This window comes from Papilio xuthus, unplaced genomic scaffold (assembly GCF_000836235.2).
Source record: "Papilio xuthus unplaced genomic scaffold, Pxut_1.1 DF825946.1, whole genome shotgun sequence".
In the NCBI taxonomy this organism is placed as follows: domain Eukaryota; kingdom Metazoa; phylum Arthropoda; class Insecta; order Lepidoptera; family Papilionidae; genus Papilio; species Papilio xuthus.
In genome coordinates, this window is record NW_013532703.1 from 7,624,250 (window position 1) to 7,645,547 (window position 21,298).

At 36.8% G+C, this 21,298-nt stretch overlaps 1 protein-coding gene across 3 annotated transcripts in view; it reads right to left on the reverse strand.

Moving 5' to 3' along the window:
* Positions 1 to 352: 352 nt before the first annotated feature.
* The window catches only part of LOC106124487 (uncharacterized), a 56,913-nt gene continuing 35,967 nt past the window's right edge, over positions 353 to 21,298 (reverse strand). Inside the window, exons 4-24 of one of the 3 annotated variants that reach the window (XM_013321192.1) lie at positions 19,061 to 19,220; positions 16,205 to 16,348; positions 15,684 to 15,840; positions 15,165 to 15,402; positions 13,686 to 13,987; positions 13,361 to 13,525; positions 12,990 to 13,145; positions 12,454 to 12,769; positions 12,195 to 12,292; positions 11,967 to 12,063; positions 11,606 to 11,819; positions 11,206 to 11,270; positions 10,982 to 11,061; positions 8,563 to 8,599; positions 8,067 to 8,197; positions 4,786 to 4,791; positions 4,235 to 4,489; positions 3,819 to 4,140; positions 3,524 to 3,717; positions 3,199 to 3,339; positions 353 to 3,127 (exon numbers count right to left, since the gene is read on the reverse strand). In XM_013321192.1, coding sequence (XP_013176646.1) covers positions 3,056 to 3,127; positions 3,199 to 3,339; positions 3,524 to 3,717; positions 3,819 to 4,140; positions 4,235 to 4,489; positions 4,786 to 4,791; positions 8,067 to 8,197; positions 8,563 to 8,599; positions 10,982 to 11,061; positions 11,206 to 11,270; positions 11,606 to 11,819; positions 11,967 to 12,063; positions 12,195 to 12,292; positions 12,454 to 12,769; positions 12,990 to 13,145; positions 13,361 to 13,525; positions 13,686 to 13,987; positions 15,165 to 15,402; positions 15,684 to 15,840; positions 16,205 to 16,348; positions 19,061 to 19,220 — 3,350 coding nt within the window. In that variant the 3' untranslated portion in view covers positions 353 to 3,055. Of the gene's footprint in view, positions 3,128 to 3,198; positions 3,340 to 3,523; positions 3,718 to 3,818; positions 4,141 to 4,234; positions 4,490 to 4,785; positions 4,792 to 8,066; positions 8,198 to 8,562; positions 8,600 to 10,981; positions 11,062 to 11,205; positions 11,271 to 11,605; positions 11,820 to 11,966; positions 12,064 to 12,194; positions 12,293 to 12,453; positions 12,770 to 12,989; positions 13,146 to 13,360; positions 13,526 to 13,685; positions 14,012 to 15,164; positions 15,403 to 15,683; positions 15,841 to 16,204; positions 16,349 to 19,060; positions 19,221 to 21,298 lie in introns of all 3 variants that reach the window. The other 2 variants (XM_013321193.1, XM_013321191.1) reach the window with 2 other exon arrangements.

Here is a 21,298-nt window from a genome sequence, read left to right on the forward strand (position 1 = left end):
AATATATTGTACCGAAATTAACAATTCAAATCTGTCGGTAGTCTGGAACAAAAATGAGATCATAACTTTAAATAACAGCGTCGCTCTTACTCAGTTCTGAAAAACTGACTTATAGTTATATAGAGTTTTATAGTTGTTTCTTGGAACACAGACATTTTTTCTGAAATTCTCTTCTATATTATCGTTTTTTTTTTGTGAATTTACAAAATTAATCTTTATTAATTTTTTCAATGGCTCTTGCCAGCGTTAATGTTCCATTTATTTCAAAAAAACATCTGATGCGCTGATATTTAATTTCCTTTTTAAACTGATAGAAAGGATGGGAAAAATAAAACATTATGTATAAGTTTGTTCAGTTTATTCTTAACTTTAATGCAGACTAGAATAATACTCTTAGAAATGAGAACAACAATAGTTATTTCACATGTCACAGTGTCACCTACCGTATGTACCAGCTTTCGATAGACGCTATTTATTATCTGTGGGTATTTAATGTAAATAAATCTTATTCACAACAGCTAGCAATATAAAATTACACTTCAGATTACATATAGTATATCTACATATAACTTGAACGTACACAGCTCACGAAATAACCGTGAAATTCCACTCCGAAGCCCATGTGTTAAAACATGTTGTCTCTGTCTCTCTCTTTTCTAAGAGATTGAGAGGGATAAAAATATATTTTAATACAAGTTGTACGACAGTGGAAAACCACGGTAACAGCAGACCAGTGAGGACGTGACGTCATTTGACAATAGTTTAAGGATAAGAAAATTAGAATAAAATAAATAAATAAGTTTTATTACTTTAAAGTTTTTTGATAAGAATCTTATTAAAAACATTAGCCAATCGTGAATTTAAAAAATAATACAATGTCTCTAATATAACAATGTACTAAACTTTTTTCTTTTTAATAGTAATAAATTAATATTTAGGTTAGAACATCAGTCGACACTGGCCGTACGAAAAAGATAACGTATACATAAAAAGAGAAAGAAGGACCTACACATTGGAAAAGCATTTCATGAAGATAGAAAGAAGCGAGTTTCCGTAAGAAGGATACGTACGAGTTACTGATACACATTTTTTTTAATAATAGTATTTTTATATATAAATAAAAATAAAAACTCGTCCTCAGAGCGCTAAGCTTGACTAAGAACAGTACATACATATTGATATAGGTTATAATGCTATAGCCACACTATAAAATTTACAAAATATGACATATCTTTTGAAACGCTACACGAAATAATGCTTTTTTATAATTAATATCTACTAATCAATTCATTTTTTTATTAAATATGATCACTTTTCGCACTCGCTATATCATGGAGGCGGCGTATATTTTTAAATTTATTTTTATAAGGGGCAGATATATTTTAATATTGGCAGTATTGAATCGCTCGCAATGTCGACAACTTGCGTACAACAATGTTACCATATTCATTTATGTATTTTTTGAAGGTTTACATTTGAAGTCGACATTGTAGAAATTTCAATAAACTGTATCTGTTTTGCTATACATCTTAATTAGCATTACAAGATTTTGAACTATTATTGAATATAAACATCGACTAAAATCTTCTAAAAAAATATTAACAACATAAAAAAATACATAGGTGCTAGAAATAAACAACTAAAATGGAATGGTATTAAAGAATGTATGGACGATACGATGCGAAAACTAAGCATTAAAATTAAAAAATAATATGGCAACAATTTTGATTAAATACTTAAAGACTAACACATAAAAATCGAGATTATCTATGGCAAACATGGCATGCTAACGACACTTATAATATTCAGACGATCTCCGCTATTGTCCACTTAATTAAACATATAGATGCCAGATAATCAGTTAATATAGTATATTATCTAAGCAGATATGAGTGGTTTTATATATTTAATTTACACATAATAAATCATTTTTTTTTCAAGGAATATTTGACAATGTCATGATCATGAATATTTCTTCAATGCATTTGCACTTGCTATTTGATCTTTGACACATTTATAAAAAAATAACAGACTTCAATAAAACGTCAAAGCATTCTTAGAGAGCAATAAAATATTAAAATTGTAAGCAGGTTTATTATTTTAAATGAAGTATGCGGTTTCTTTAAATACACTTTAAATTAAAAAAAAATGATTGCGTGGTAATGGGAAACCACGGATATATAACCTATAAATACGTAATACGAAGCACAAAAGTGATGCGAAAAGAGGCCGTAGGAGTCTTTTTTCGGGTAAATTTCCTCAGTCTTTTACAATATCGACTCTCGTTTATCTTTAGATTGGATATTTCACTTATCTATGGCTGCAACACATTAAAATTACTTTAAAACATACTAAGATTGATTAAATTTCATTCAAATAGATGGACATAAGTTATACATAGCAAGTACAAACACTTGACAAATGGCGATATACAACTTATAACTAACTTAATTTAGCCAAGTAAGCATTGTAAGCATTTTTGGACTTCAGATTAGTTCCCGTGGTGGTGTCAAAGAGTATGCACCGACAGCCGAGCCAATATCTAGTATAAGTATAAAAATGTCAGCTGTGGAATATCCTATACAAAAATAATGTTCCTTTTACCATAGACATTTTATCGAAGTCACGGCAAATCAAGGCGGGATTATTTTTTCATGTTTTTGTATATTAAAATTCAGGATTTGGATATTTTAGTTTCTTAACTTGTGATTACATAGTTATCACAGTTGATAGTAGTACTGAAAAAACAGAAATTCTAGAATTTAAATCAAATCATAGACAAATTATTTAATAAAGTACTTCGTTTTGAGTCCTATGTTATTGCCAACACTTTCATATTACATCAATGAATAAAGAATATTTTCTTTCATAAATGGTAGTAAACAATAGTCGATTTAGATTTTTTTGCCACCGGTACGTTGTGTTCCCATGGACTGTGTTGGTGGGAGTGGCCCAGCTGTCGAGGGGCGTGGCGCTGCGCGGGTGGGTGGAGCGAGGGGCGGAGGGCGGGGCGCGTGAGGTAAGCAGGCACTTTGTATCGGCGGCGAACGCGCACTTATATGAACACGGGGTTCTCCTGCCCGGTCAGCAGCCGGAACATAGACGTCGGCATCGTCTTCATTAATATCTGGAAGTGGAAGTTTATAAGTCAGTTGTGAGTATTGTGAGTGTTGTAGTGTGGTGGTGTGGAGAGCTCACCTCGCCTACAGAGGTGGCGAGAAGGTTGACGATGCGCTCGTGCGGCACGGCCACCACACTCTGCGCGTTTATCTCTATGATGCGATGTCCCACGCGCACGCCGCCGCGCTCCGCGATACCGCCGCGCAGCAAACTACAAATCTACAAAAACAAAAGTAAAGCTCAATTTTTCGCAGTTATGACTAACATATTTAAATGTTGATTTCTACCATGAATCGTTATTATTTTTAATCGCCTTTGTAGAAGATTAGTCATTACCCTGTCTCATAGTACACCTTTTTTCTCCTGTACGATTTTAAATAAAGAAAAGGTCATAGTATCTCACCACTCCATTCTGCACACTGAATCCTAGCTGGTACTTGGTGTCCGGCCGCTTTATCTTGACCTCCACGACGGGCGCGCACGGCACCACCGTCAGTTTCACCACTGTCTGGTTCTTGGAGTTCTTTATATAAGTTTGACATGTCGACAGTGGCAGTCCCACCAGGCTCACTCCATTTATTGCTATTATTTGATCTCCTGCAAGAAAAGCAATAGAATGTTTCATGAGTCCCATATAGAATGCGATACATCGGCCCTCTGAAAGTTTGCTGTAAAGATTTTTTGTGTAATTTCCTTACCTATGTTAAGTTGTCCGCATCTCGCCGCTGCTCCAGCCGGCGCTAGGTTGGCGATCACCACTGTGGGCAGCATGGACCCCCAGCCGGACTCCACCACGACTACGCCCAAGATCTCCCCCTTGGCCTTGGGCACCACCACCTCCTTCTGCAGTTCCTTCTTTGCGAACATTTGCAGCTCGTCGCCGAAGATCTCCTGGCTGTTCAGTACCTCCTGGTAGTCCATTTCCTTCACGAAGCTGTGGTCCTCGATGCCGTTGGCTTTGAGGAACTCCATGTACGCGACTTGGAATGCTTGCCCGATCGATTGAGCTATAAATTGCGCCTGAAACCAAGAGTAAGTTTATTATTTACTGGTAACATTATTGACAACGTGCGCCTAATCCTATGACCTCGAGAATAAAACTAAATTGACTCACCTCTTCACTTTCGAAAACGTGACATATCATCTTTGGAGTACGGTTCAGTTTTGGCTGATCAGAATCGTTCTCGTGGGGGACGAACCTCCTCCTGGCCATGAGGACGACGAGGTCGCCTATATCGGCTATGTAGGAGATGGTCCGTAGCGCGTGATCCATCATTATCTCCTTCAGTTCCGTGTTCAGAACCATTATCTTCTCCGTAGATATGAAAAGATCTACTTCTGTACTCGGTTGGTTTTCACCTTCGGGGGCCTGCGGACAATAATAATTGGGTAATATTTAAAGTTCATGGAGGATCTAAAAAGTCAACGTTAAAATATAAAAATCTGGAAGTCATAAAAGAAACCATTCTGTGTTTTGAACAGAATGTTGGTGACCAAACTTTCTGTAAAGAAATAAGGAAAACCAGTTGTGAATTGTGATTCGCCCAATTATTTTTTTTGGCATACTCATTTAACAATTTATTATAATAAGTACATACTGGAAAAATAGCCTTTTTATATTATATAAAGCTAATTGCATATATATCAAAATAAAACAACACTTACCAAAGCCTGTTGACATCCAATGATAGCAAAGGAAACCGGCATTAATATATTAGTAAGTTAGATTCAAATTAAACAAGCTTAAATAATTCTCATATAAACTACATGATTAGTGTTAGAGAAAGCCAGTGAGATTTTTAAAATTTAAAATGACCTGTATTTTGTAATAAAAACGCCAGAATTTTTTTATATACGCTTACTAAGATTTCCTAATGAGTAACAATAAGTTTTATTGTGTACAATTATTGTCTGATAAGTAACTTTGTCAAAACACGATGCAATTTCCATCTAGCAAGTTCTCGATTGAGGCATAAATTTCTGAATTCATTTTTAACCAACCTTTCTTTTATCATTTTACTTTTGTTTTGTCTATGCTACGCTGTTGAAATATTCACTTAAAAAAATTCCATAGACAACAACTAGCATGTAATATTTTATCCGCAACCTTGATTTTAGTGACGGCCTCCTCCACCATGTTCTTTTTGGGCCTCTTCTTCCTGCGGCGCGAGTCCTCATCCACCTCGACGGAGCCGAGGAATGAGAGACGGAAGACGGCCGCGGGCGCCGCATACACGCCCGAGTACGGCCCCTCGCAGCCCCACTGCGCCCGCGCCACCGGCAAACACCCGCGCTACCGCTAACCTCCTCGCACACTCGCGCACTTCTCACCCAACTTATATATTCTGTGCCCACCACTAACCTCTATAAATGGACTGGCTATAAAACGTGATAATTTGTGCCTAACTGATTTTCACCATGTAGGCGCTGACCGTTACGGTTTAAAGCGGCAGCACCAGTCGAACTATTAATATAGATAGAATTAACTGTCACGTAACATCAACAGGCGCGGTGAAATTGGAATGAAACAAAAACTGTCATTTCAAGCAATCACCTATACATTTATAGAGATCAGTGGTGCTCACGGATGGGTTTGTTTTTAACGGAAACGTATTGTTTTGCTCGCTTGTAAAATTATTTTTGATGGTTCCCTGTTTTTTGTTTAATGGATTATTTTATAACGTCAATTTATGTACGTAGTGAATGAACGTCTGTAGAAAACGTTAATCGATAAACCAGTATCAACTTCGTCCGTTCAGATAAATAAATTAACAGTTTAGGTAAGTTAATAGAAGTATTATGAATTGAGAATATTTAAAATACGTTTATTTTTATGGTTTATTCTGAAAGAAAGAAATTTCTTATTTTTACGCGACGATTATGATTTTACTTCAACTTTTAATTAATACAGATTGTGTAAAATATGATTTTAGAAGACATTTGAGACTCCCGCGGTATTTATAACCTACAAGATTTAATTTCAACAAAAATTACTTGCATTGTTTTATAAGTAGTATAATTATTTTTGTAATCAGCATTTATATGCCTATAATTAGAACTTTTATTTTTATATAACACTGACGGATAATCAGCGTATCTTCTTTATTACAAAACAAATTGACCGTAATACACAATACACGTCAGATCTTGTCAATATGCGCGAAAGCAAGCAAAACAAATCCCAATACATCACAAAAATCGACAATGATGTGAGAAGCGGGCGAGTTCCATCGTTACGTATGAAAGCGGACTTAACTTAAAATTCAACTTTAAAATTATTAACCGTAAGGTCTGTTATTGTGCGGCTGCGTTAAGCTAGGCCCATGTCCGTGCGTCCTGCGTGTGGGCACCTCGGCCGGTGTGAATCGGGACGTCTAATGCTTACGTGCGATAGCTTACTGTCAACTGGATGAACAATTACCAGCGGGCAAGCCAGTGATGCGACGTACAAACCCATACAATTTCAATGAATACGAATTACTTGATTCATAACACCAATTGATGAATTGTGAACGCCATTATAATGTTAGCAAAATTATAGCCTAGTTTAAAATTACTCAGGTAACAATTTTTGTGTATTTAATCAGATAATTTAATCTATATCAAAATAAGCGGTAGTAAAATAGCATGCACAATTTTTAATCTGTGACAATAATGATAACAGATGGCGCTGTAGCTCTGAAGCCCGCAAACATGCTTAAAAGTACAGATAAAAACCATCCGTCAATGAAAACCTTGTACCTGGCACTAAACAAAGGTTCAAACAAACACAAAGCATGGCACAAGCGGAGCAAGCGACAGACAAACATATCCAGAGGAGGTTAGCCGGCCAATACGGGATCCGACAATCGGGTCCGACAACCGTCGGCTCAGGGGTGAGGAGGGCACTGAAAAAAATACTCTAGTGCGATGTCAATACGGGCGTAAACTGTCTGGCGGCCACGCACTTCACTCGACTGGTACATATCGAGCATTCTAGGAGTTCCCCTATTCAACTAACTTGTTGGTATTATAATTGGTACATGTTAGGATACAAGGATTAAAAAAAGGATATCTCACTAGCATTCTCAAATCACTAATTCTAGTGAGCATGAAATTACGTACTTATAAACATTTATAAATAAAAAAAATCATAAATTAATATTTATTTTGCCACAAACATATTAAGAATTAAGTAGGTAAAATTGTGCAATAAAATTGTGCTACCAAAGTGTCCAAATAAAGTCAAAATTTTTGACTCGGGGTAGAGGTTGGTAACAAACATTTGTCATATTGGTCCAACATTGCACAAATTAAAGCGTATTTGTGCATACACAGTGGGATGTAATTTCATGCTCTTAGTATAAAATAACTACTAAATATACATGATATTTTTACAATAGTACCGATTCACACGGGCAAACGGGAATTTGCCTTCAGTATTATGAGAATGCGTGTACAGTTGTTTTGTGTAATGCATAAAAAAATTACATATAAATATACAAGATAAAAAATTAGTGGTTAAAGTTATTAATTACTAATAAATTATTAGAAATTTTAATTACGACCAATTAAAATGGTCTAATTAAATTGGATTTCTTTAAACATTAAAAAAGTGCAATGAAATTATTAATTTACTGCCAAATATCAGTTTTTTTTAATAGTTAAATAGAGCTATTTGGTGTTGTTAGTTTAATTTAAATTAAAACCTACAAATTTGAAGAGACATTGTTGTTTTTACTTATAATAGTTAAAGAACTAAATTTAAACTATTAACTAGGATAATAAACTAATTATTATAATATTATATTGTCATCTTCAAATTTGTATCCTAACAGTGCGTTTCCACTGCCGAAAAAATATTCAAAAACCTACTATAATCCCAAATTTTACGTTTTATAGCGATATTTCTTCAATGAAAACCCACAGTGGTACATGTTGGGGATATATGTAGGGTGTGAGGTTACCTTGATTCTGGAGACGGCCTCCTCAGCCTGCAGCATCCTGGTGGCCTTGGTAGGCTGGCCCTCGCACGCCAGCTGTGTGGAGCCGAGGTACCGCGCGCGGAACAGGACGCCCTCAATCAGCACTGACGGGTCTGTTCATAACACAGAAATTAATTTAAATAAAAAAATAATAGTAAAGGGTTTGCTGTTTTTTTTTCATTATTACATCTTCAATTTGTGTGGTAGAGATGGGCTTATCAAAAAAAATAATATGAAAAAGAACTGAGGCTGTTGAGGAATTTAAAGTTTTTTTTCTAATATTTTTTAAAGCTAGAAGTATGATTTCTAACAATCTATTATGGTTATTGTACTCTTAGTGAATTTTACTCACCGAAGCATCCAAGGAAAGGAAGCAAGTAAATTAAAAATATAGAGTAATGTTTATTTTTGGTAAATAAAAAAAAGGAATCAAATTAGTTTTGTATTGAACTTGGTCATATTTAAGTGTTATACTCACCTTCTTTATTTTTTGTTTTCTTCTTGCCATCTTTGTCCTGGAAATAATAATAAATTTTACCGATTTTAAAATGTAACATAAGTTATAAACACACAAACATAATTCCATGCTTCAAGAAAATTTTACTGAATATTTTGTTTACATTTTAGGAATGAAGAAATGTTTTTTTTTTAAATTCTCACAAGACGAAGAAACTCTTCAGAACTAAATGATCGAATAGCATTAATTGTCCGACATACCAAGGAGTTCATATATTGGTGACTACTTTAAAAAAATAGCTACTGGCCAAAGAGACAATTAATCCTGACAGACACAGAAAGCGTTTAATAACCGACCTATATGTATTAAAAAATCTCAAGTTTAGTGTTGTATAAGAAAATATCTTTTAATCCGTACTTTGATTGTCAACTATTATGTATTTATTATTAAATTTATGAAACGTATATACATGCGTGCATGCTCTTTACAATCATGAAGAAGTTTATGAGTATGAAAATTCTAACTTAAAAAGAAAACAATGGTCTAAACATTTAGCACAACATCTAGCACGCACCTTGGCGGCATGAAGCGCGTCTTCATTGGCGGCATCGTGCGAGGCCAGCGAGCGTGGCGAGCGCCCGCCCCCCGCACCACCCGCGCACACCCCCGCCCCGCCCACTGCCACGCCCCCAACCCCGCCCCCGCCCGCTGGCATCACCGTGCGGGACTTGGGCTTGCGCCACCCCTGCCCGGAATACCCCACATTTTATAGAACCGAAGAGATTTAAATAAATTCTATAATAGATCGGTCATAACAAACGTTAGGGAAAAACTTTGACCAAAATTGTCAGTATAGGCGATGTTACCTATTGGTAACAAGTCGTGGATGTCACGTGAATTGAAACATCGTATGATTAAATCCTTTAAATTTAAATAAATATAACGAAAAGCACTCCTGTGATTGCAAAATTAAAGCAAATTGCAAGTGCCTAGTTTGGTATACTTTGTTATACAAACAACGTCCCTATAGCCTTTTAATTGTAAGTAAAAAAACTATATATTAATGAATGTGTCGCATAAATATAAATAAATATTTGACAAAATAAACCTTTCTATTCCCCTCCTTAGTGGTTGCAGTATCATCGTGTGATGTTACATCACTAACTACTTCATTGTTTTCAATTTCCCCATTAGTAGATACATCACTTGCCACTTTCTCTATGTCTATAGTTTCTCGTGTCAAATCTACACTACATTCATCGATAAAATCGTGACTCACATCACTAGTACACGGAACATCACTATTTATACAAACATTTTCACTATCATGAATAATTTTAGTCTTTAAATCGCTTAAATCACAATTATTGACTAAATTAGTTGTTTCTTCGTCCATTTCTGATGAGTACTAAAAGCATATGTTTACGTTTGATATATCGCGTGTAAACATATATAGAAAAAACATTAGCATACGTCAATAATCTGCTATCAGACTTGGTCACTTTCGCTATGATAAAGTCGTTATCGTAAAGTGAACTCAATCATATGTCTATGTGTTGTCGGTACGCTATGTCAATGACGACTGACTGACCCGCCGTCTATTGCGAGTAACATATGGTTGTCAAAGAGTATTCAACACTGTGTGTATAATTTTTTTTTTCAGTTTATTTTTCAAATAAATAATGAGATAATAAAATAGTGTAGTAGTAACTTATTTTAATACTTATTCGATATTTAAAAAAAAGGTAATAATTACCAACTTAGTTACGACAATAATTATTAAAAAAAATTTTTTTATTGTAAATCTAATCAGAAAAACATATTTCTTAATATTTCTCCATTATTTATGTTTAAAACCTTAGTTTTTACTCTTCTTATACCAAACATAATAACTCTTAATTAAGAAGTGACCATTCTTCGATTAGTTGATCTATGACAGGTATAACAAGAGAGCAAGGTCAAAGCATCGTATAAATTTCGATTGCTCACGCGCATTGCGCCGATATACCGCTGACACATTTGATAACGTAACCACCGTATGCACTAAGCCATAAGGTTCATTTTCCAACAAATTTTCTTTAATGTAACTTGTATGTAATGACTAACGTGAGAATTTAAATTAGTAGTATTTTAACACAACGGTACGTAATAAAATGAATTTATTTTTTCCTAAGTAAAAATTTATTCAAATTATTTTATTAGAAGTAGAAAAAAGGTAATTAATGTAAGATTAGCTTTACTCATAGTTCCATAGTTTACAAAGAGACGTAAAATATTACGATGTCATTTTTAAACCAGGACTTTAGTTAAAGGGGTTAATGATTTTAAAACAATCTTAAAATCATTCTCAAGGCCACATTAAATATGCGTTCTAATTATAAAATATTGAGATTTTTTTTCCATATGAATTAGTAAATTTGAATGTAAGTTATGAACTCACTTTATCATCAAAGAATCCCTGGTCATCCGTCCTCTGCTGGCCCAGCAACCTGTCCGTCTCCAGGTCCGTGTCGGCTTCGTCTGGAAATTATTAAGAATACTCTGAATATTACCATAGTTGCCAAATTGCACCAAACCCTACAAAACACTAGTGATGAAAACACAAAAAAAAATAATCTACGTTTAGCGAAATCGTAAGAAGAGTTTATAAAATGTAGGAGATACCTTCATCTCCGCTGGCTTGTTTGATCTCAGCCGACTCCGTACTCTGTGCTGACGACGGCCTCTTACTGGAATACAAAATTTTTAAGGTAAATACAACCTCACTTGTAATATGCATGTTCAAATTCAACAGAAATGACAAATTGTAACAGACCTGTCTAAACAATTTTACCTATATAAGTCTGTAATCACAGACTTTTTACAAACAGACATTTTTGTATGCATAATTAAAACACAGAAACTTTTTCAAATAAATTCATAGATGTGTAATTGCCGGAGAGTTCATACATATAATTTCTCATTTACATTGAATTCAACGTTTTAATTTTTAAGATGCGCTAAATTAATATTTAAATTAGTAAGTGAAGCTTTTAAAAATAATCATACACGTTCACAAACTCACCGCGGGTATACATCGTCGTGTGCGGCGTGTATGTGCGGCGTGTGCGTGCCGTGCGCTGCGTGAGACACGTGAGGCGCATGGGGCACGTGAGGCGCGTGGGGCACGTGAGGCGCGTGTGGCACGTGAGGCACGTGAGGCGCGTGCGCGGGTAGCGCGGCGTGCTCGGCGGGCGGGCGGTGCGGCGCGGGCGCGGGCGGTGGGGGCCCGGAGCACGCTGAGTGCACGCAAATTCATTACCACATTAAAGATACTAAATTAATGTAATTTTCTTTTGAAGTTTCTCTCAAATAATCCGGGCTTTGAATGGATATAATTAGGAGTACTCTAAACATGTTTGTTTGTAATGTGTTCCTTTTCTTACCTAAAGGATCCAATGAGTGTAGATCAGCGTCGGACAGTATGAGGGGATCAGAATTTGTACCATTCTCCACTATCTCCTCTATTATTACCGAAGAATTCTGTAAAAATAATGCACTTGTCTTCATAAAAAGGAATTGTTTTATACTGAATTAAGAAGATAAAAACGGAGACGACATTCATTTCTTTTTGGATTCGTTTCTTCCCAAATATCTTCATTCAATAATCTCACCTGATTATTATTGTCAGTGTCAGAGGCGTGTCCGGAGGAGAGGCCGTCCTCCACCACCGGCAGGTGAGTCACCACGACGCGGTTAGAGTCTAGTTGCACTGGAAAAGTACAAGCAGTATTAATATTTTTACTGTGATATCTATAAAAGAAGAAACTAAAATTAAGATTAAATATTGCACTGATTTTCTACGTCAATTAGCTTTTTGAGAATGGATTTTTCAAAATAACTTTTACTAACAGTTTGTGTCATGTAACCGACCTTTCATTTCAGAGAGCTCACTCTCCATGATGGCAAGTGAGAGATCGCTGGCGGAGTCGCTGGCGGCCGACGACATGGCGAAGGGGAGTCGCTCGCGGGACCCGTGGTCACGAGCCTCCAGCAAGTCCCGCAGGTCACGCGCGTCGCGTACATCACGCGTGTCACGTATGTCACGTGCGTCACGCATTTCACGCGTGTCACGCATGTCACGCAAGTCTCGTATGGAAGTCCTCGGCGCGGGGGACGTGGAACCACTGTCGAGAGGACCGGCTCGCAGCGCTGACACATCTGGCGCCGCGTATCGTGATGTTTGTTGCTGGAATTATTGAAAAGATCATTATTTTTGTGGTATTGTCTTGCGCAGCAGTACCTGTTATTTGTCGTTTGCAGGATGGAAAATACAATAAACGTGATAAAGCGAAGATTGTAAAATTTTTAGACCTTCTAATAGTTTTGAACCTAGTCTATAGTAAATATCTCCGTATGGAGATACTTATTGTACTGAATTAAATAATACTGTTGGCAAGCCAGCACACCTGCAGGCCGAGGAAGTTGGTGTGGTTGTGCGGCGCGTGAGGCGAGTCGAGCGAGTCGAGAGTGTCGGGCTGCGGCCACTCCGACTCGCTGCCCTCCTCCACGCCATTCTCTGACGGACACTCCTGCGTCTGCCGCCGCAGCTCGTATTCCAAGTCCTGGTTATTATATCATAGTCATAGTATAAATAGTCTTATAGATTTACTTACTTATATAAGTTTATCCCAAAGCTACTTATCGTTTTTACAACCGTTCTCAATTGTTATAATTATTAAAATTTAAAAAAATTGCTGGCAATTCATAAATCGCCCATTGACAAGTATTATGTAGCTTTATGCCTTTTATTTTAAGCAGTAAATAAAATTCAACGTACCTGGAAATTGACGATATCATCATTGGCGGCGAGCTGCGTGTGTCCGGGCGCGGCGGGACAGCGGAAAAACTCCTCCAGCACCTTGCGCGTCTCGGAGAACTCGTACAGGTAATCGAACGCCGAGGTGATCGGTGGGGACTCCCCGCGGCTTTCCGTCATCACCCTCTGATACAACGATATGTTACTTGTAACTAAGAACCATAAACAATCGGTTTACTTTTTTCCCAAACCATATTTTATGATACAGCAGCCGCAAGCGATCGCTCGAAACGGGGTGTTTGTCAAATGTGATTTTTTTATAAACAAATTGATTGTAGCAACTAACCTGTGGGAAGCCAGGTCTGGGCGATCTGTTGCTGGTCTTCTGACTGCCGACCCCGTACCTGCGGGGGGAGCCCTCGTACTCCGCGATGGGAAGCTCCCCTATGACCCGCGTGACCCTGCCCTCCCTGCCGCCCTCGTCCCCCGACAGCCAGGTGCCCGGGCTACCGGAGGGCGAAGACTCACTCCCCTCACTCAGTTCACTCTTACTGTTCAAATCACCGTCACCGTTCTTAATACAGTCTAAAGTTCGCTTTACACTCGTGTCTATGTCATCGTCACTAACGTCAGGGTCCATCCTCAAACCTAGGGACACAGAATTCAATATCACTGAAAATAAAAAGGAAACAAGTAAATCTTTTGTATTTTAAATGCAATTAATTATTAAATTACAACTTTATTAAAACATATATTCATAGAGCGTCGGTGGCTCAGTGGTCAAGCACTTGACTTGCAATCTGCAGGTCCTGGGTTCGAATCCCGCCATGTACCAATGTGTTTTTCGATTTCCGATTTACATATGTACATTTATCCGACGTTCTTACGGCGAAGGAAAACATCGTGATGCAACCTGCACATATCTGAGAAGAAATTCAAAGATATGTGTGAAGTCAACCAACCCGCACTTGGCCAGCGTGCTTGACTATGGCCTAATCACCCTTAACTTGGGGTAGGCTCCGAGCACCTCGGTGGGGATGTATAGTGAGCTGATGATGATGGTGATATTGACGTAGATACTACATCTTATTAATATTATAAATGCGAATGTTCAGAAGGATGGATGTTTGCTAGAAGGTATCTTCAGAACGGCTGAACGAATTTCGATAAAATTTGACATAGCTATAGACCACATAGTCCACAACAAAATATAGGCTTATTATTATTACTTTTTTCAATTAAGGGCGGACGGAGTCGAGAGAACAAAAAGTTAAATGTTTGTTAAAATTTTTTATAGAAAATAAACGTGTAAAAGAGGAGAAACGCAAAATTCCCATGAAAAGTACATAAACAATTTTAACCCACTAATGGCTGTACACAGTCGCGTTTATAACATGTTAATACAAACACAGTCCCGGCGGGAGTCCCGCAACATTCGTTTAATGGGATCCGCGATGGCTTAATAAACTTTGAGCAGCTTCATTTTATCCAGACTATAAAATTAACAACCACTAAAGGGGAAATTCCACTGAACGTTGATAGCAAGTAATACAACATTTGGATACATAAGAATTTAAATTGATAGACAACGTACAGCAAAGTTACCCGTACCAACACATTGGTTGTACGACTTTGGGTTTCTATTTTCAAACCACATGGTTAAACATATAGTCATCTCTTTCATTCTATTTAAAAAAAGAGATAGCAACAAGTGGAATGGAATATTAAGGGAATGAAAATGTACAATTTCATAATAACTAGTCCAGTAGTTTCTGTTCGCAACTGGCTGTTTAATCATGAATAAAAACAATATTTAGTGTTTTACCTTTCCAGTCGTCATTATCATCAAAGACCATAACCTCGCCGTCCGCTACAACAGCGATGGGGCTGCTCTTTGCACTGACATCGGTGGTCTTGTGCGGGTCCAGTATGGGCGAGCTATTCTTAGGTATGCCCATTGTTTTGTTGTCTATGATACCTTCTCTATCTCCATTCGTATACGTCGGGGAAGTGTGACGTGATATCATTTTTTTCGGCTCATTGATTATTCTATGTAGAGATATCTGAAAATATATCGCACATATATTAATTATAATCCTAGATAATTCACAAAATTACAGATTTCAGGGGTGGATGCTCTAAAGAAGATTTAAATAAAAGTCGATTTGTCGTAGGTTACAACAGTATAGGTACACCTGAATGATTGTACGTACGTACGTACTTGTCAAATGTTTGGACAAATGTATTTTAGACGAGATTGTAGTTTCTTAACAAGTTTGTAGCAGTATTTAGATTTAGTTGGTTTGTGTTGGCTGTTTGGCCTGTGTTGGCTCTTATTGTTTACCTCATTGTTAAGAGTATCTGTGTAGTCATCAGCGAGGTTGTGTGGGGCGCGTTTGTTGCGAAGGTTATGCTTGTGCGTGGCGCTGTGCCGCAGCTTACGCGCTGCCTTCGTTCTGCTCTGCGAGTACACCTCGCGACCGCCAGCTATCTCGATTATTCTGGAGCAAAGTTGTTAGACGAATTTATACAAAATAAGTGAAAAAAAAACTGATGTCTATTCCACTCTAAGGATCCAGAAGTGATGCAAATGCATAGCCAACATTTTTGTTGGCAAAGAATACTACACTGTACCACAAACAATGTTGGTTCTTGAAATCTAGTTCACAAAGTAAACGAAACGTTTGAGTTTACGAAGAAGTATAGTTAAATTAGATTCATTAAACCAAAGCTATAAGTGTTTATTGAATTTATTTACTTTAAAATGTAGGATCTCACGGCGATATAGTGACTTTTTTTTGAACTTGGAGTCCTTCTAATTCTTCCTTACAGATTAGTATCATCAGTACTTTTAGAATAACGTACCTGGAGTCTCTCAATTTGTAAGCTCCTCCCTTGGAGTTGAGTATGACGAGCTGGCCGTCTGCGGCGCGCTCCTCGTCCGAGGAAGCGTTGTTGACGACGTTCATCTCGCGGCTCTCCACGCCTACGCCCACTCCTACGCCTAGCCTAGAAGAAAATTCATCGGATATAAGACATATATCACCACCTATTAGTCGTAAGACTTATTGATAGGGGAAGGAAATAAAATCCTTTTTCCACTTCGTAAATAGTCGCAAGCGACCACCATTCATATTTGTTTTTTGTCGATTTTCACTGACTTGGCTGCCTTAAAGTAGAGGTCGCGGGCGTCTACTTTCTTAGTGGAAACAGTAGGCTAGTTTTTTTAAGGAAAATAAAATATAAAAAGGTAAAGATCATGCTTAACTTACCTGCATCAAAGCATACTTAAAGTAGTGAGTACCCACACAATAAAAGACGTGCTAGCGTGCAGACAAAAAATTATATTGTAGACCGACCAACTAAAGTTAAGACTGAATATTTAATTATTAATATATATATATATATCATGAAATCCATATGAAAATATTCATAGGATAAATTGGAAAAATTAAATTTCAAGTCTCAACTTTGGTAGGTAAGACTATAAAAGGCTCCCATATATCGTAAAAATAAATATTGTAAACATTTATAATCTGCCTTCTATATGGAGATAATTTCAATAGAAATTAACAACATAGTAATTGAGAGTCACCTAAAAAAATAAACGTAGATTTGTGACTCGTAAAAAGGTCCTGTATATTTTTCTTTGCCGAAGAAAAGGATGTAATTTTCAATTATGATGTTTGTACTATATTGCGTTGTATATAACAGTTAGATATATTTGAGAAGTAAATTACGCAGTATTCAATATTAGATGTAATTATTACAATATTTAAAAGGAAGCTTTTAAATCGGAATGCTCTGAATTTCAGTCATTACCAACTTATCGTCGACTAAAATATTTATAATCCTACATTATAATAACGTTTTGAATTGTTATACTTAAAGATTTTCAAACGCTTTTATTTTTAAAAAAGAAGCACTTTTACAATGGTTAATAAATTTAATTTACATCTGTTTTGTTCCAAAAAGTTTTCTTGTAATCTGTACCATATTCACTACTAAAATAATAAGATAAACTTTTTAATGGCAGCAGCTGGATGACATAAGCTTACGATATAACAAATAAAATCTTAGACATTCACTTGACTTTTACTTTTTACATCATCATCACTTTCATTACATCATCATTCAGACTGTGGTGATACTAACTTATTAACAAATGTCGTTGAACTCTTTGTATGTACTTATCCTACTGGATTTTTTAATTAAATCTCATAAAAGCTTTAAACCAACGCACATTTGTGCAGTTACTTCGGCAGTGAGAATCCACGATATTCGTTATTATCAAATTTGATTTAACCACCCACTTGTACATATATCTTGTCACATAAATCGTACATTTTCTTCTCTATAAAAACATGACTTTACTATCATTCCACGTGTTACACATAAACCTATGGCCCGGTTTAATATCGACGTTTGTAATTAAACTGCGATCACGTGACTTGACAGACGCAAAGTCGACGGCACGTGACGGCCCGCCGATAAGTTAGGGTTGGAACACGCGATACGGCGATTACCTAATCCTGGACTGCGATTGTCGGTTGTTATTCAGTGCATACGTACTAGTAGACTTGAATACTATATATTTACTAGAATTTATAACGAATGTTAGTTCATTGGAGCTATTAAATTAAATACAACAAAAAGCTTCACACATTTTTTCTTGGTGTCTTATCCATGATCGCATTACCTGTTCTTATTCTTCCTTTTTCGAACTGTCAATTAGCTTTTCGTTATCATTTTGAGTTTAACAAATAATTTTTGATTTCTTAGATCATGCCTTCAGTAAACGTATTTACTATACGTTCGTATTCTTAAACAAAAAATGGTTAAGAACGCAGATTATAAATCACCCTATATCACCACAACATTTGTGATAAGACTGTGTTATTATTGCACGTATTTTATTTAATCAAATGTCAGTAACACGGCAGTAATTACTGACGTAATTACAAACAAATTAATGTTTGATGTTCCCTTAATACCAATATTCGATTAAATCGTTATTTACTACGTTAGCGTAACGGACATTATGTAATTATCTTATATACTGGAATTATTTAACGATTAAGTACTAAAAATACAGTATATTAAATAATAAATTTAGATATTCCATTATTAAGGTCCCGTACGTCCCTAAATACGTAAGCAGTCTTGGTGCTAAAGTTAAGTAACCGCGGGCAATTACTTATGCTGAGTAGCATAGACCGATCATTACTTTAGTTTTGAGGAGATGATGATTTACTATCTAAAGCGATTTTTAAGCAAACAAGCGATCAAGCGGTCCCCGCAACAATTGATTATGAGATTGAGTTTAAATAATAGAGGTTAGTATATGAGGCACGTATTTAAATGATTTAATAACCTCGAACACATTAAATTAAACATTTATTGATGTTTTCCGTTTATTTGATCTGTAATAGAAAACAAACAACATTGAGCGTTAAGCCTTTATCATCATAAGCATCGCTGCAACACAAGATAACAACATTTGATAACCTAACCTATCCGTCGACTTATTGTTTTAGCTATCTGTTAATTAGCAATAATAGCAGTAGCATCCTTTGAATTATAATAATAGTGTACTTATCATTTTGTGTGTAGCTGAAGTCATGTCTCAGAGCAACGTGTTAGGTTAGGCGTGAGGTGTTAGGTTAGATGTGGGTTGCGAGGTTAGGTGTGGGGTGTGAGGTTAGGAGAGGTGCGTGTTACCTATCGTGCTGGTGCTGGCTGTTCCTGGGGCGGCACTTGGGGAAGAGGCGCGTGATCTCGCCGGCGTCAGAGCCGGGCGTGGAGTCGCCCGCCCGCAGCCCCGCGCCCGCCCCTGCGCGCGCCCGCCGCGTGCCCGCGCTCATCGCCCCGCCGCGGTCAACTCTACCGGCACACGCCACCCGCTTAGCGATTTTCTCTCATTTAGTACTAATCTCAATTGTTATGACTGCCTAGTAAACGAGCAAATTGTCAACTTGATATTAAAGTATCTCTCCTACCAACACGTAAACTAAACGACATAGTTGCTTTTGATTGTGCAAGGGGAAAGAACTAAGACGCGGTAAGTCATCACCACCATCCATGAACGACTGCAATTGCGGCTTTAAGATGGTTATAAATGATTTAGGAATGCTAATCACTTTCATTTATGGTTTGCCGTGTGTATTCTACTTGATTCATTTAAAAAAAACTAAAGTGTAACATAATCATGGGTAAAGTAAGAGACTTATAAGTGCTTTATAATCTATTTAGTATCTATTATCACTAGTACTAGAAACGTTTATAAACGTTAAATGTGATTTTAATCGGAGAAACGACCGTTTACCCGGTAGCTACTGATTTGCATACACAACGTAATATTATCATACTCCATTCCAAGTGTTTACTTGATAGATTGGTTAATCCCTTTGTGTTATGACAGAATTAACTAATTAATGGATATTATAAATTCATTTATCGCCTGAACATAATGTTACAGCTTATGTAAAGAAACTTTCCTCAAATATCGCTGCACAGACAATATTTGACAAAAACAAAACAAGAACGTATACGCTTTGATCTAATGATATCGTTTCGAATTCAGTAGCCCGCTCCTACAAAGTTACGTCTGCTTTCGGTCCCCAAACGAGCTCAAAATGCGATTTGGCATTAGTCGGCAAGTTCTATAGGTAGCCCCACACCCCGGCAACCCCGGTATGGCCGATGACGTGTGCCGCATGGCACCGACTGTAACCGCTGCCAAACTACCGGATCGATAGCACATTAGCTACGCGGCCACGAAATATGCCATAGGCGGAGCGGGTAGCGGTTTACTTACACGACCCTTGTTATTGTAATGGACAGTATAAAAAATAATAGAAAATAACTAATAAATAATAATGAATAACGACGTGGATTTCATTTCAATGCTAATATTCTTGTTTGCGTTGTCAAAAGTAATGAGTGTAGCAGTTTTGTTGGCCATACCACAAAGGCACCGACACGCAAGGCCCGCCGGGGCCGCATGTCTTGCGAGGGTAGATTTATTCTAGGATTTTATGGGGCGGCTCGCGGCGCCGGCCGTCGCCACTTCACCACGCTTTATATAAGACGTTTCACTCAACCCTATTTACATGGATTGGACTGTGACCAGTTTCTGACCTATTTGTTCGTCTAGAATAAAGGATTTTCAAGACCCTCTCGCATCATATATTTAAAAATAAAACAATAAGATCCAATTTCGTTTAATTTTAATTAATTAAAGAAAGTGGAGCGACCGGGGACAGATCTTTTGAACGCAGTCCTGAACTTCTGTCCGCGTCGCCAATTAAAACTGCGTGGGTCCAAATTCTAGTTACTTAATGAATTTCAAAGAATAGCTGCCACTCTACGGTAATTAAAGGACCATTTAAGGGACTGAACTCCTCATCTTGTACCTTAGTAATGTAAATACAATATTCCTGTAAGTAATGGAAAAATCATGACTTAACTCCGACTTGTTTTTTTTTGTAGAGTTTTAGTTCCAGTAAATGTATCATACGCTCAACTACAATTCAAACCTGACTAATTACTGGCTGACAATATATTAGATACGGCATTTAGACGCTTAACCTGTAGTTCCACTAAATGTCGACTTGGATGATTCATTGCGATATTTCGAACATTCAACGGCCTTGATAATAATGAACCCTTTGTTGTTAACAACACTTTTAAATGTGAACGAATCAATGTGACAGAAATAAAAAATAACATAAATAAAAAAGCTAAGAAATCACTATATCAAAGATTACGATTTTCTGCTACGGACGGCCCGGACACGCCTATCTTATTTCGTGTCCAGTATAAATTTTCCTTGTATTCTTTGAACGTCCTAAGTATTCTGCGATATAGTGTAGTTATTTGTTTATTTATACTTATAACTCTACAATATAGTTATATAAATAATCTTACAAAATGAGGTTGCGTTTTATAGGCAATGTC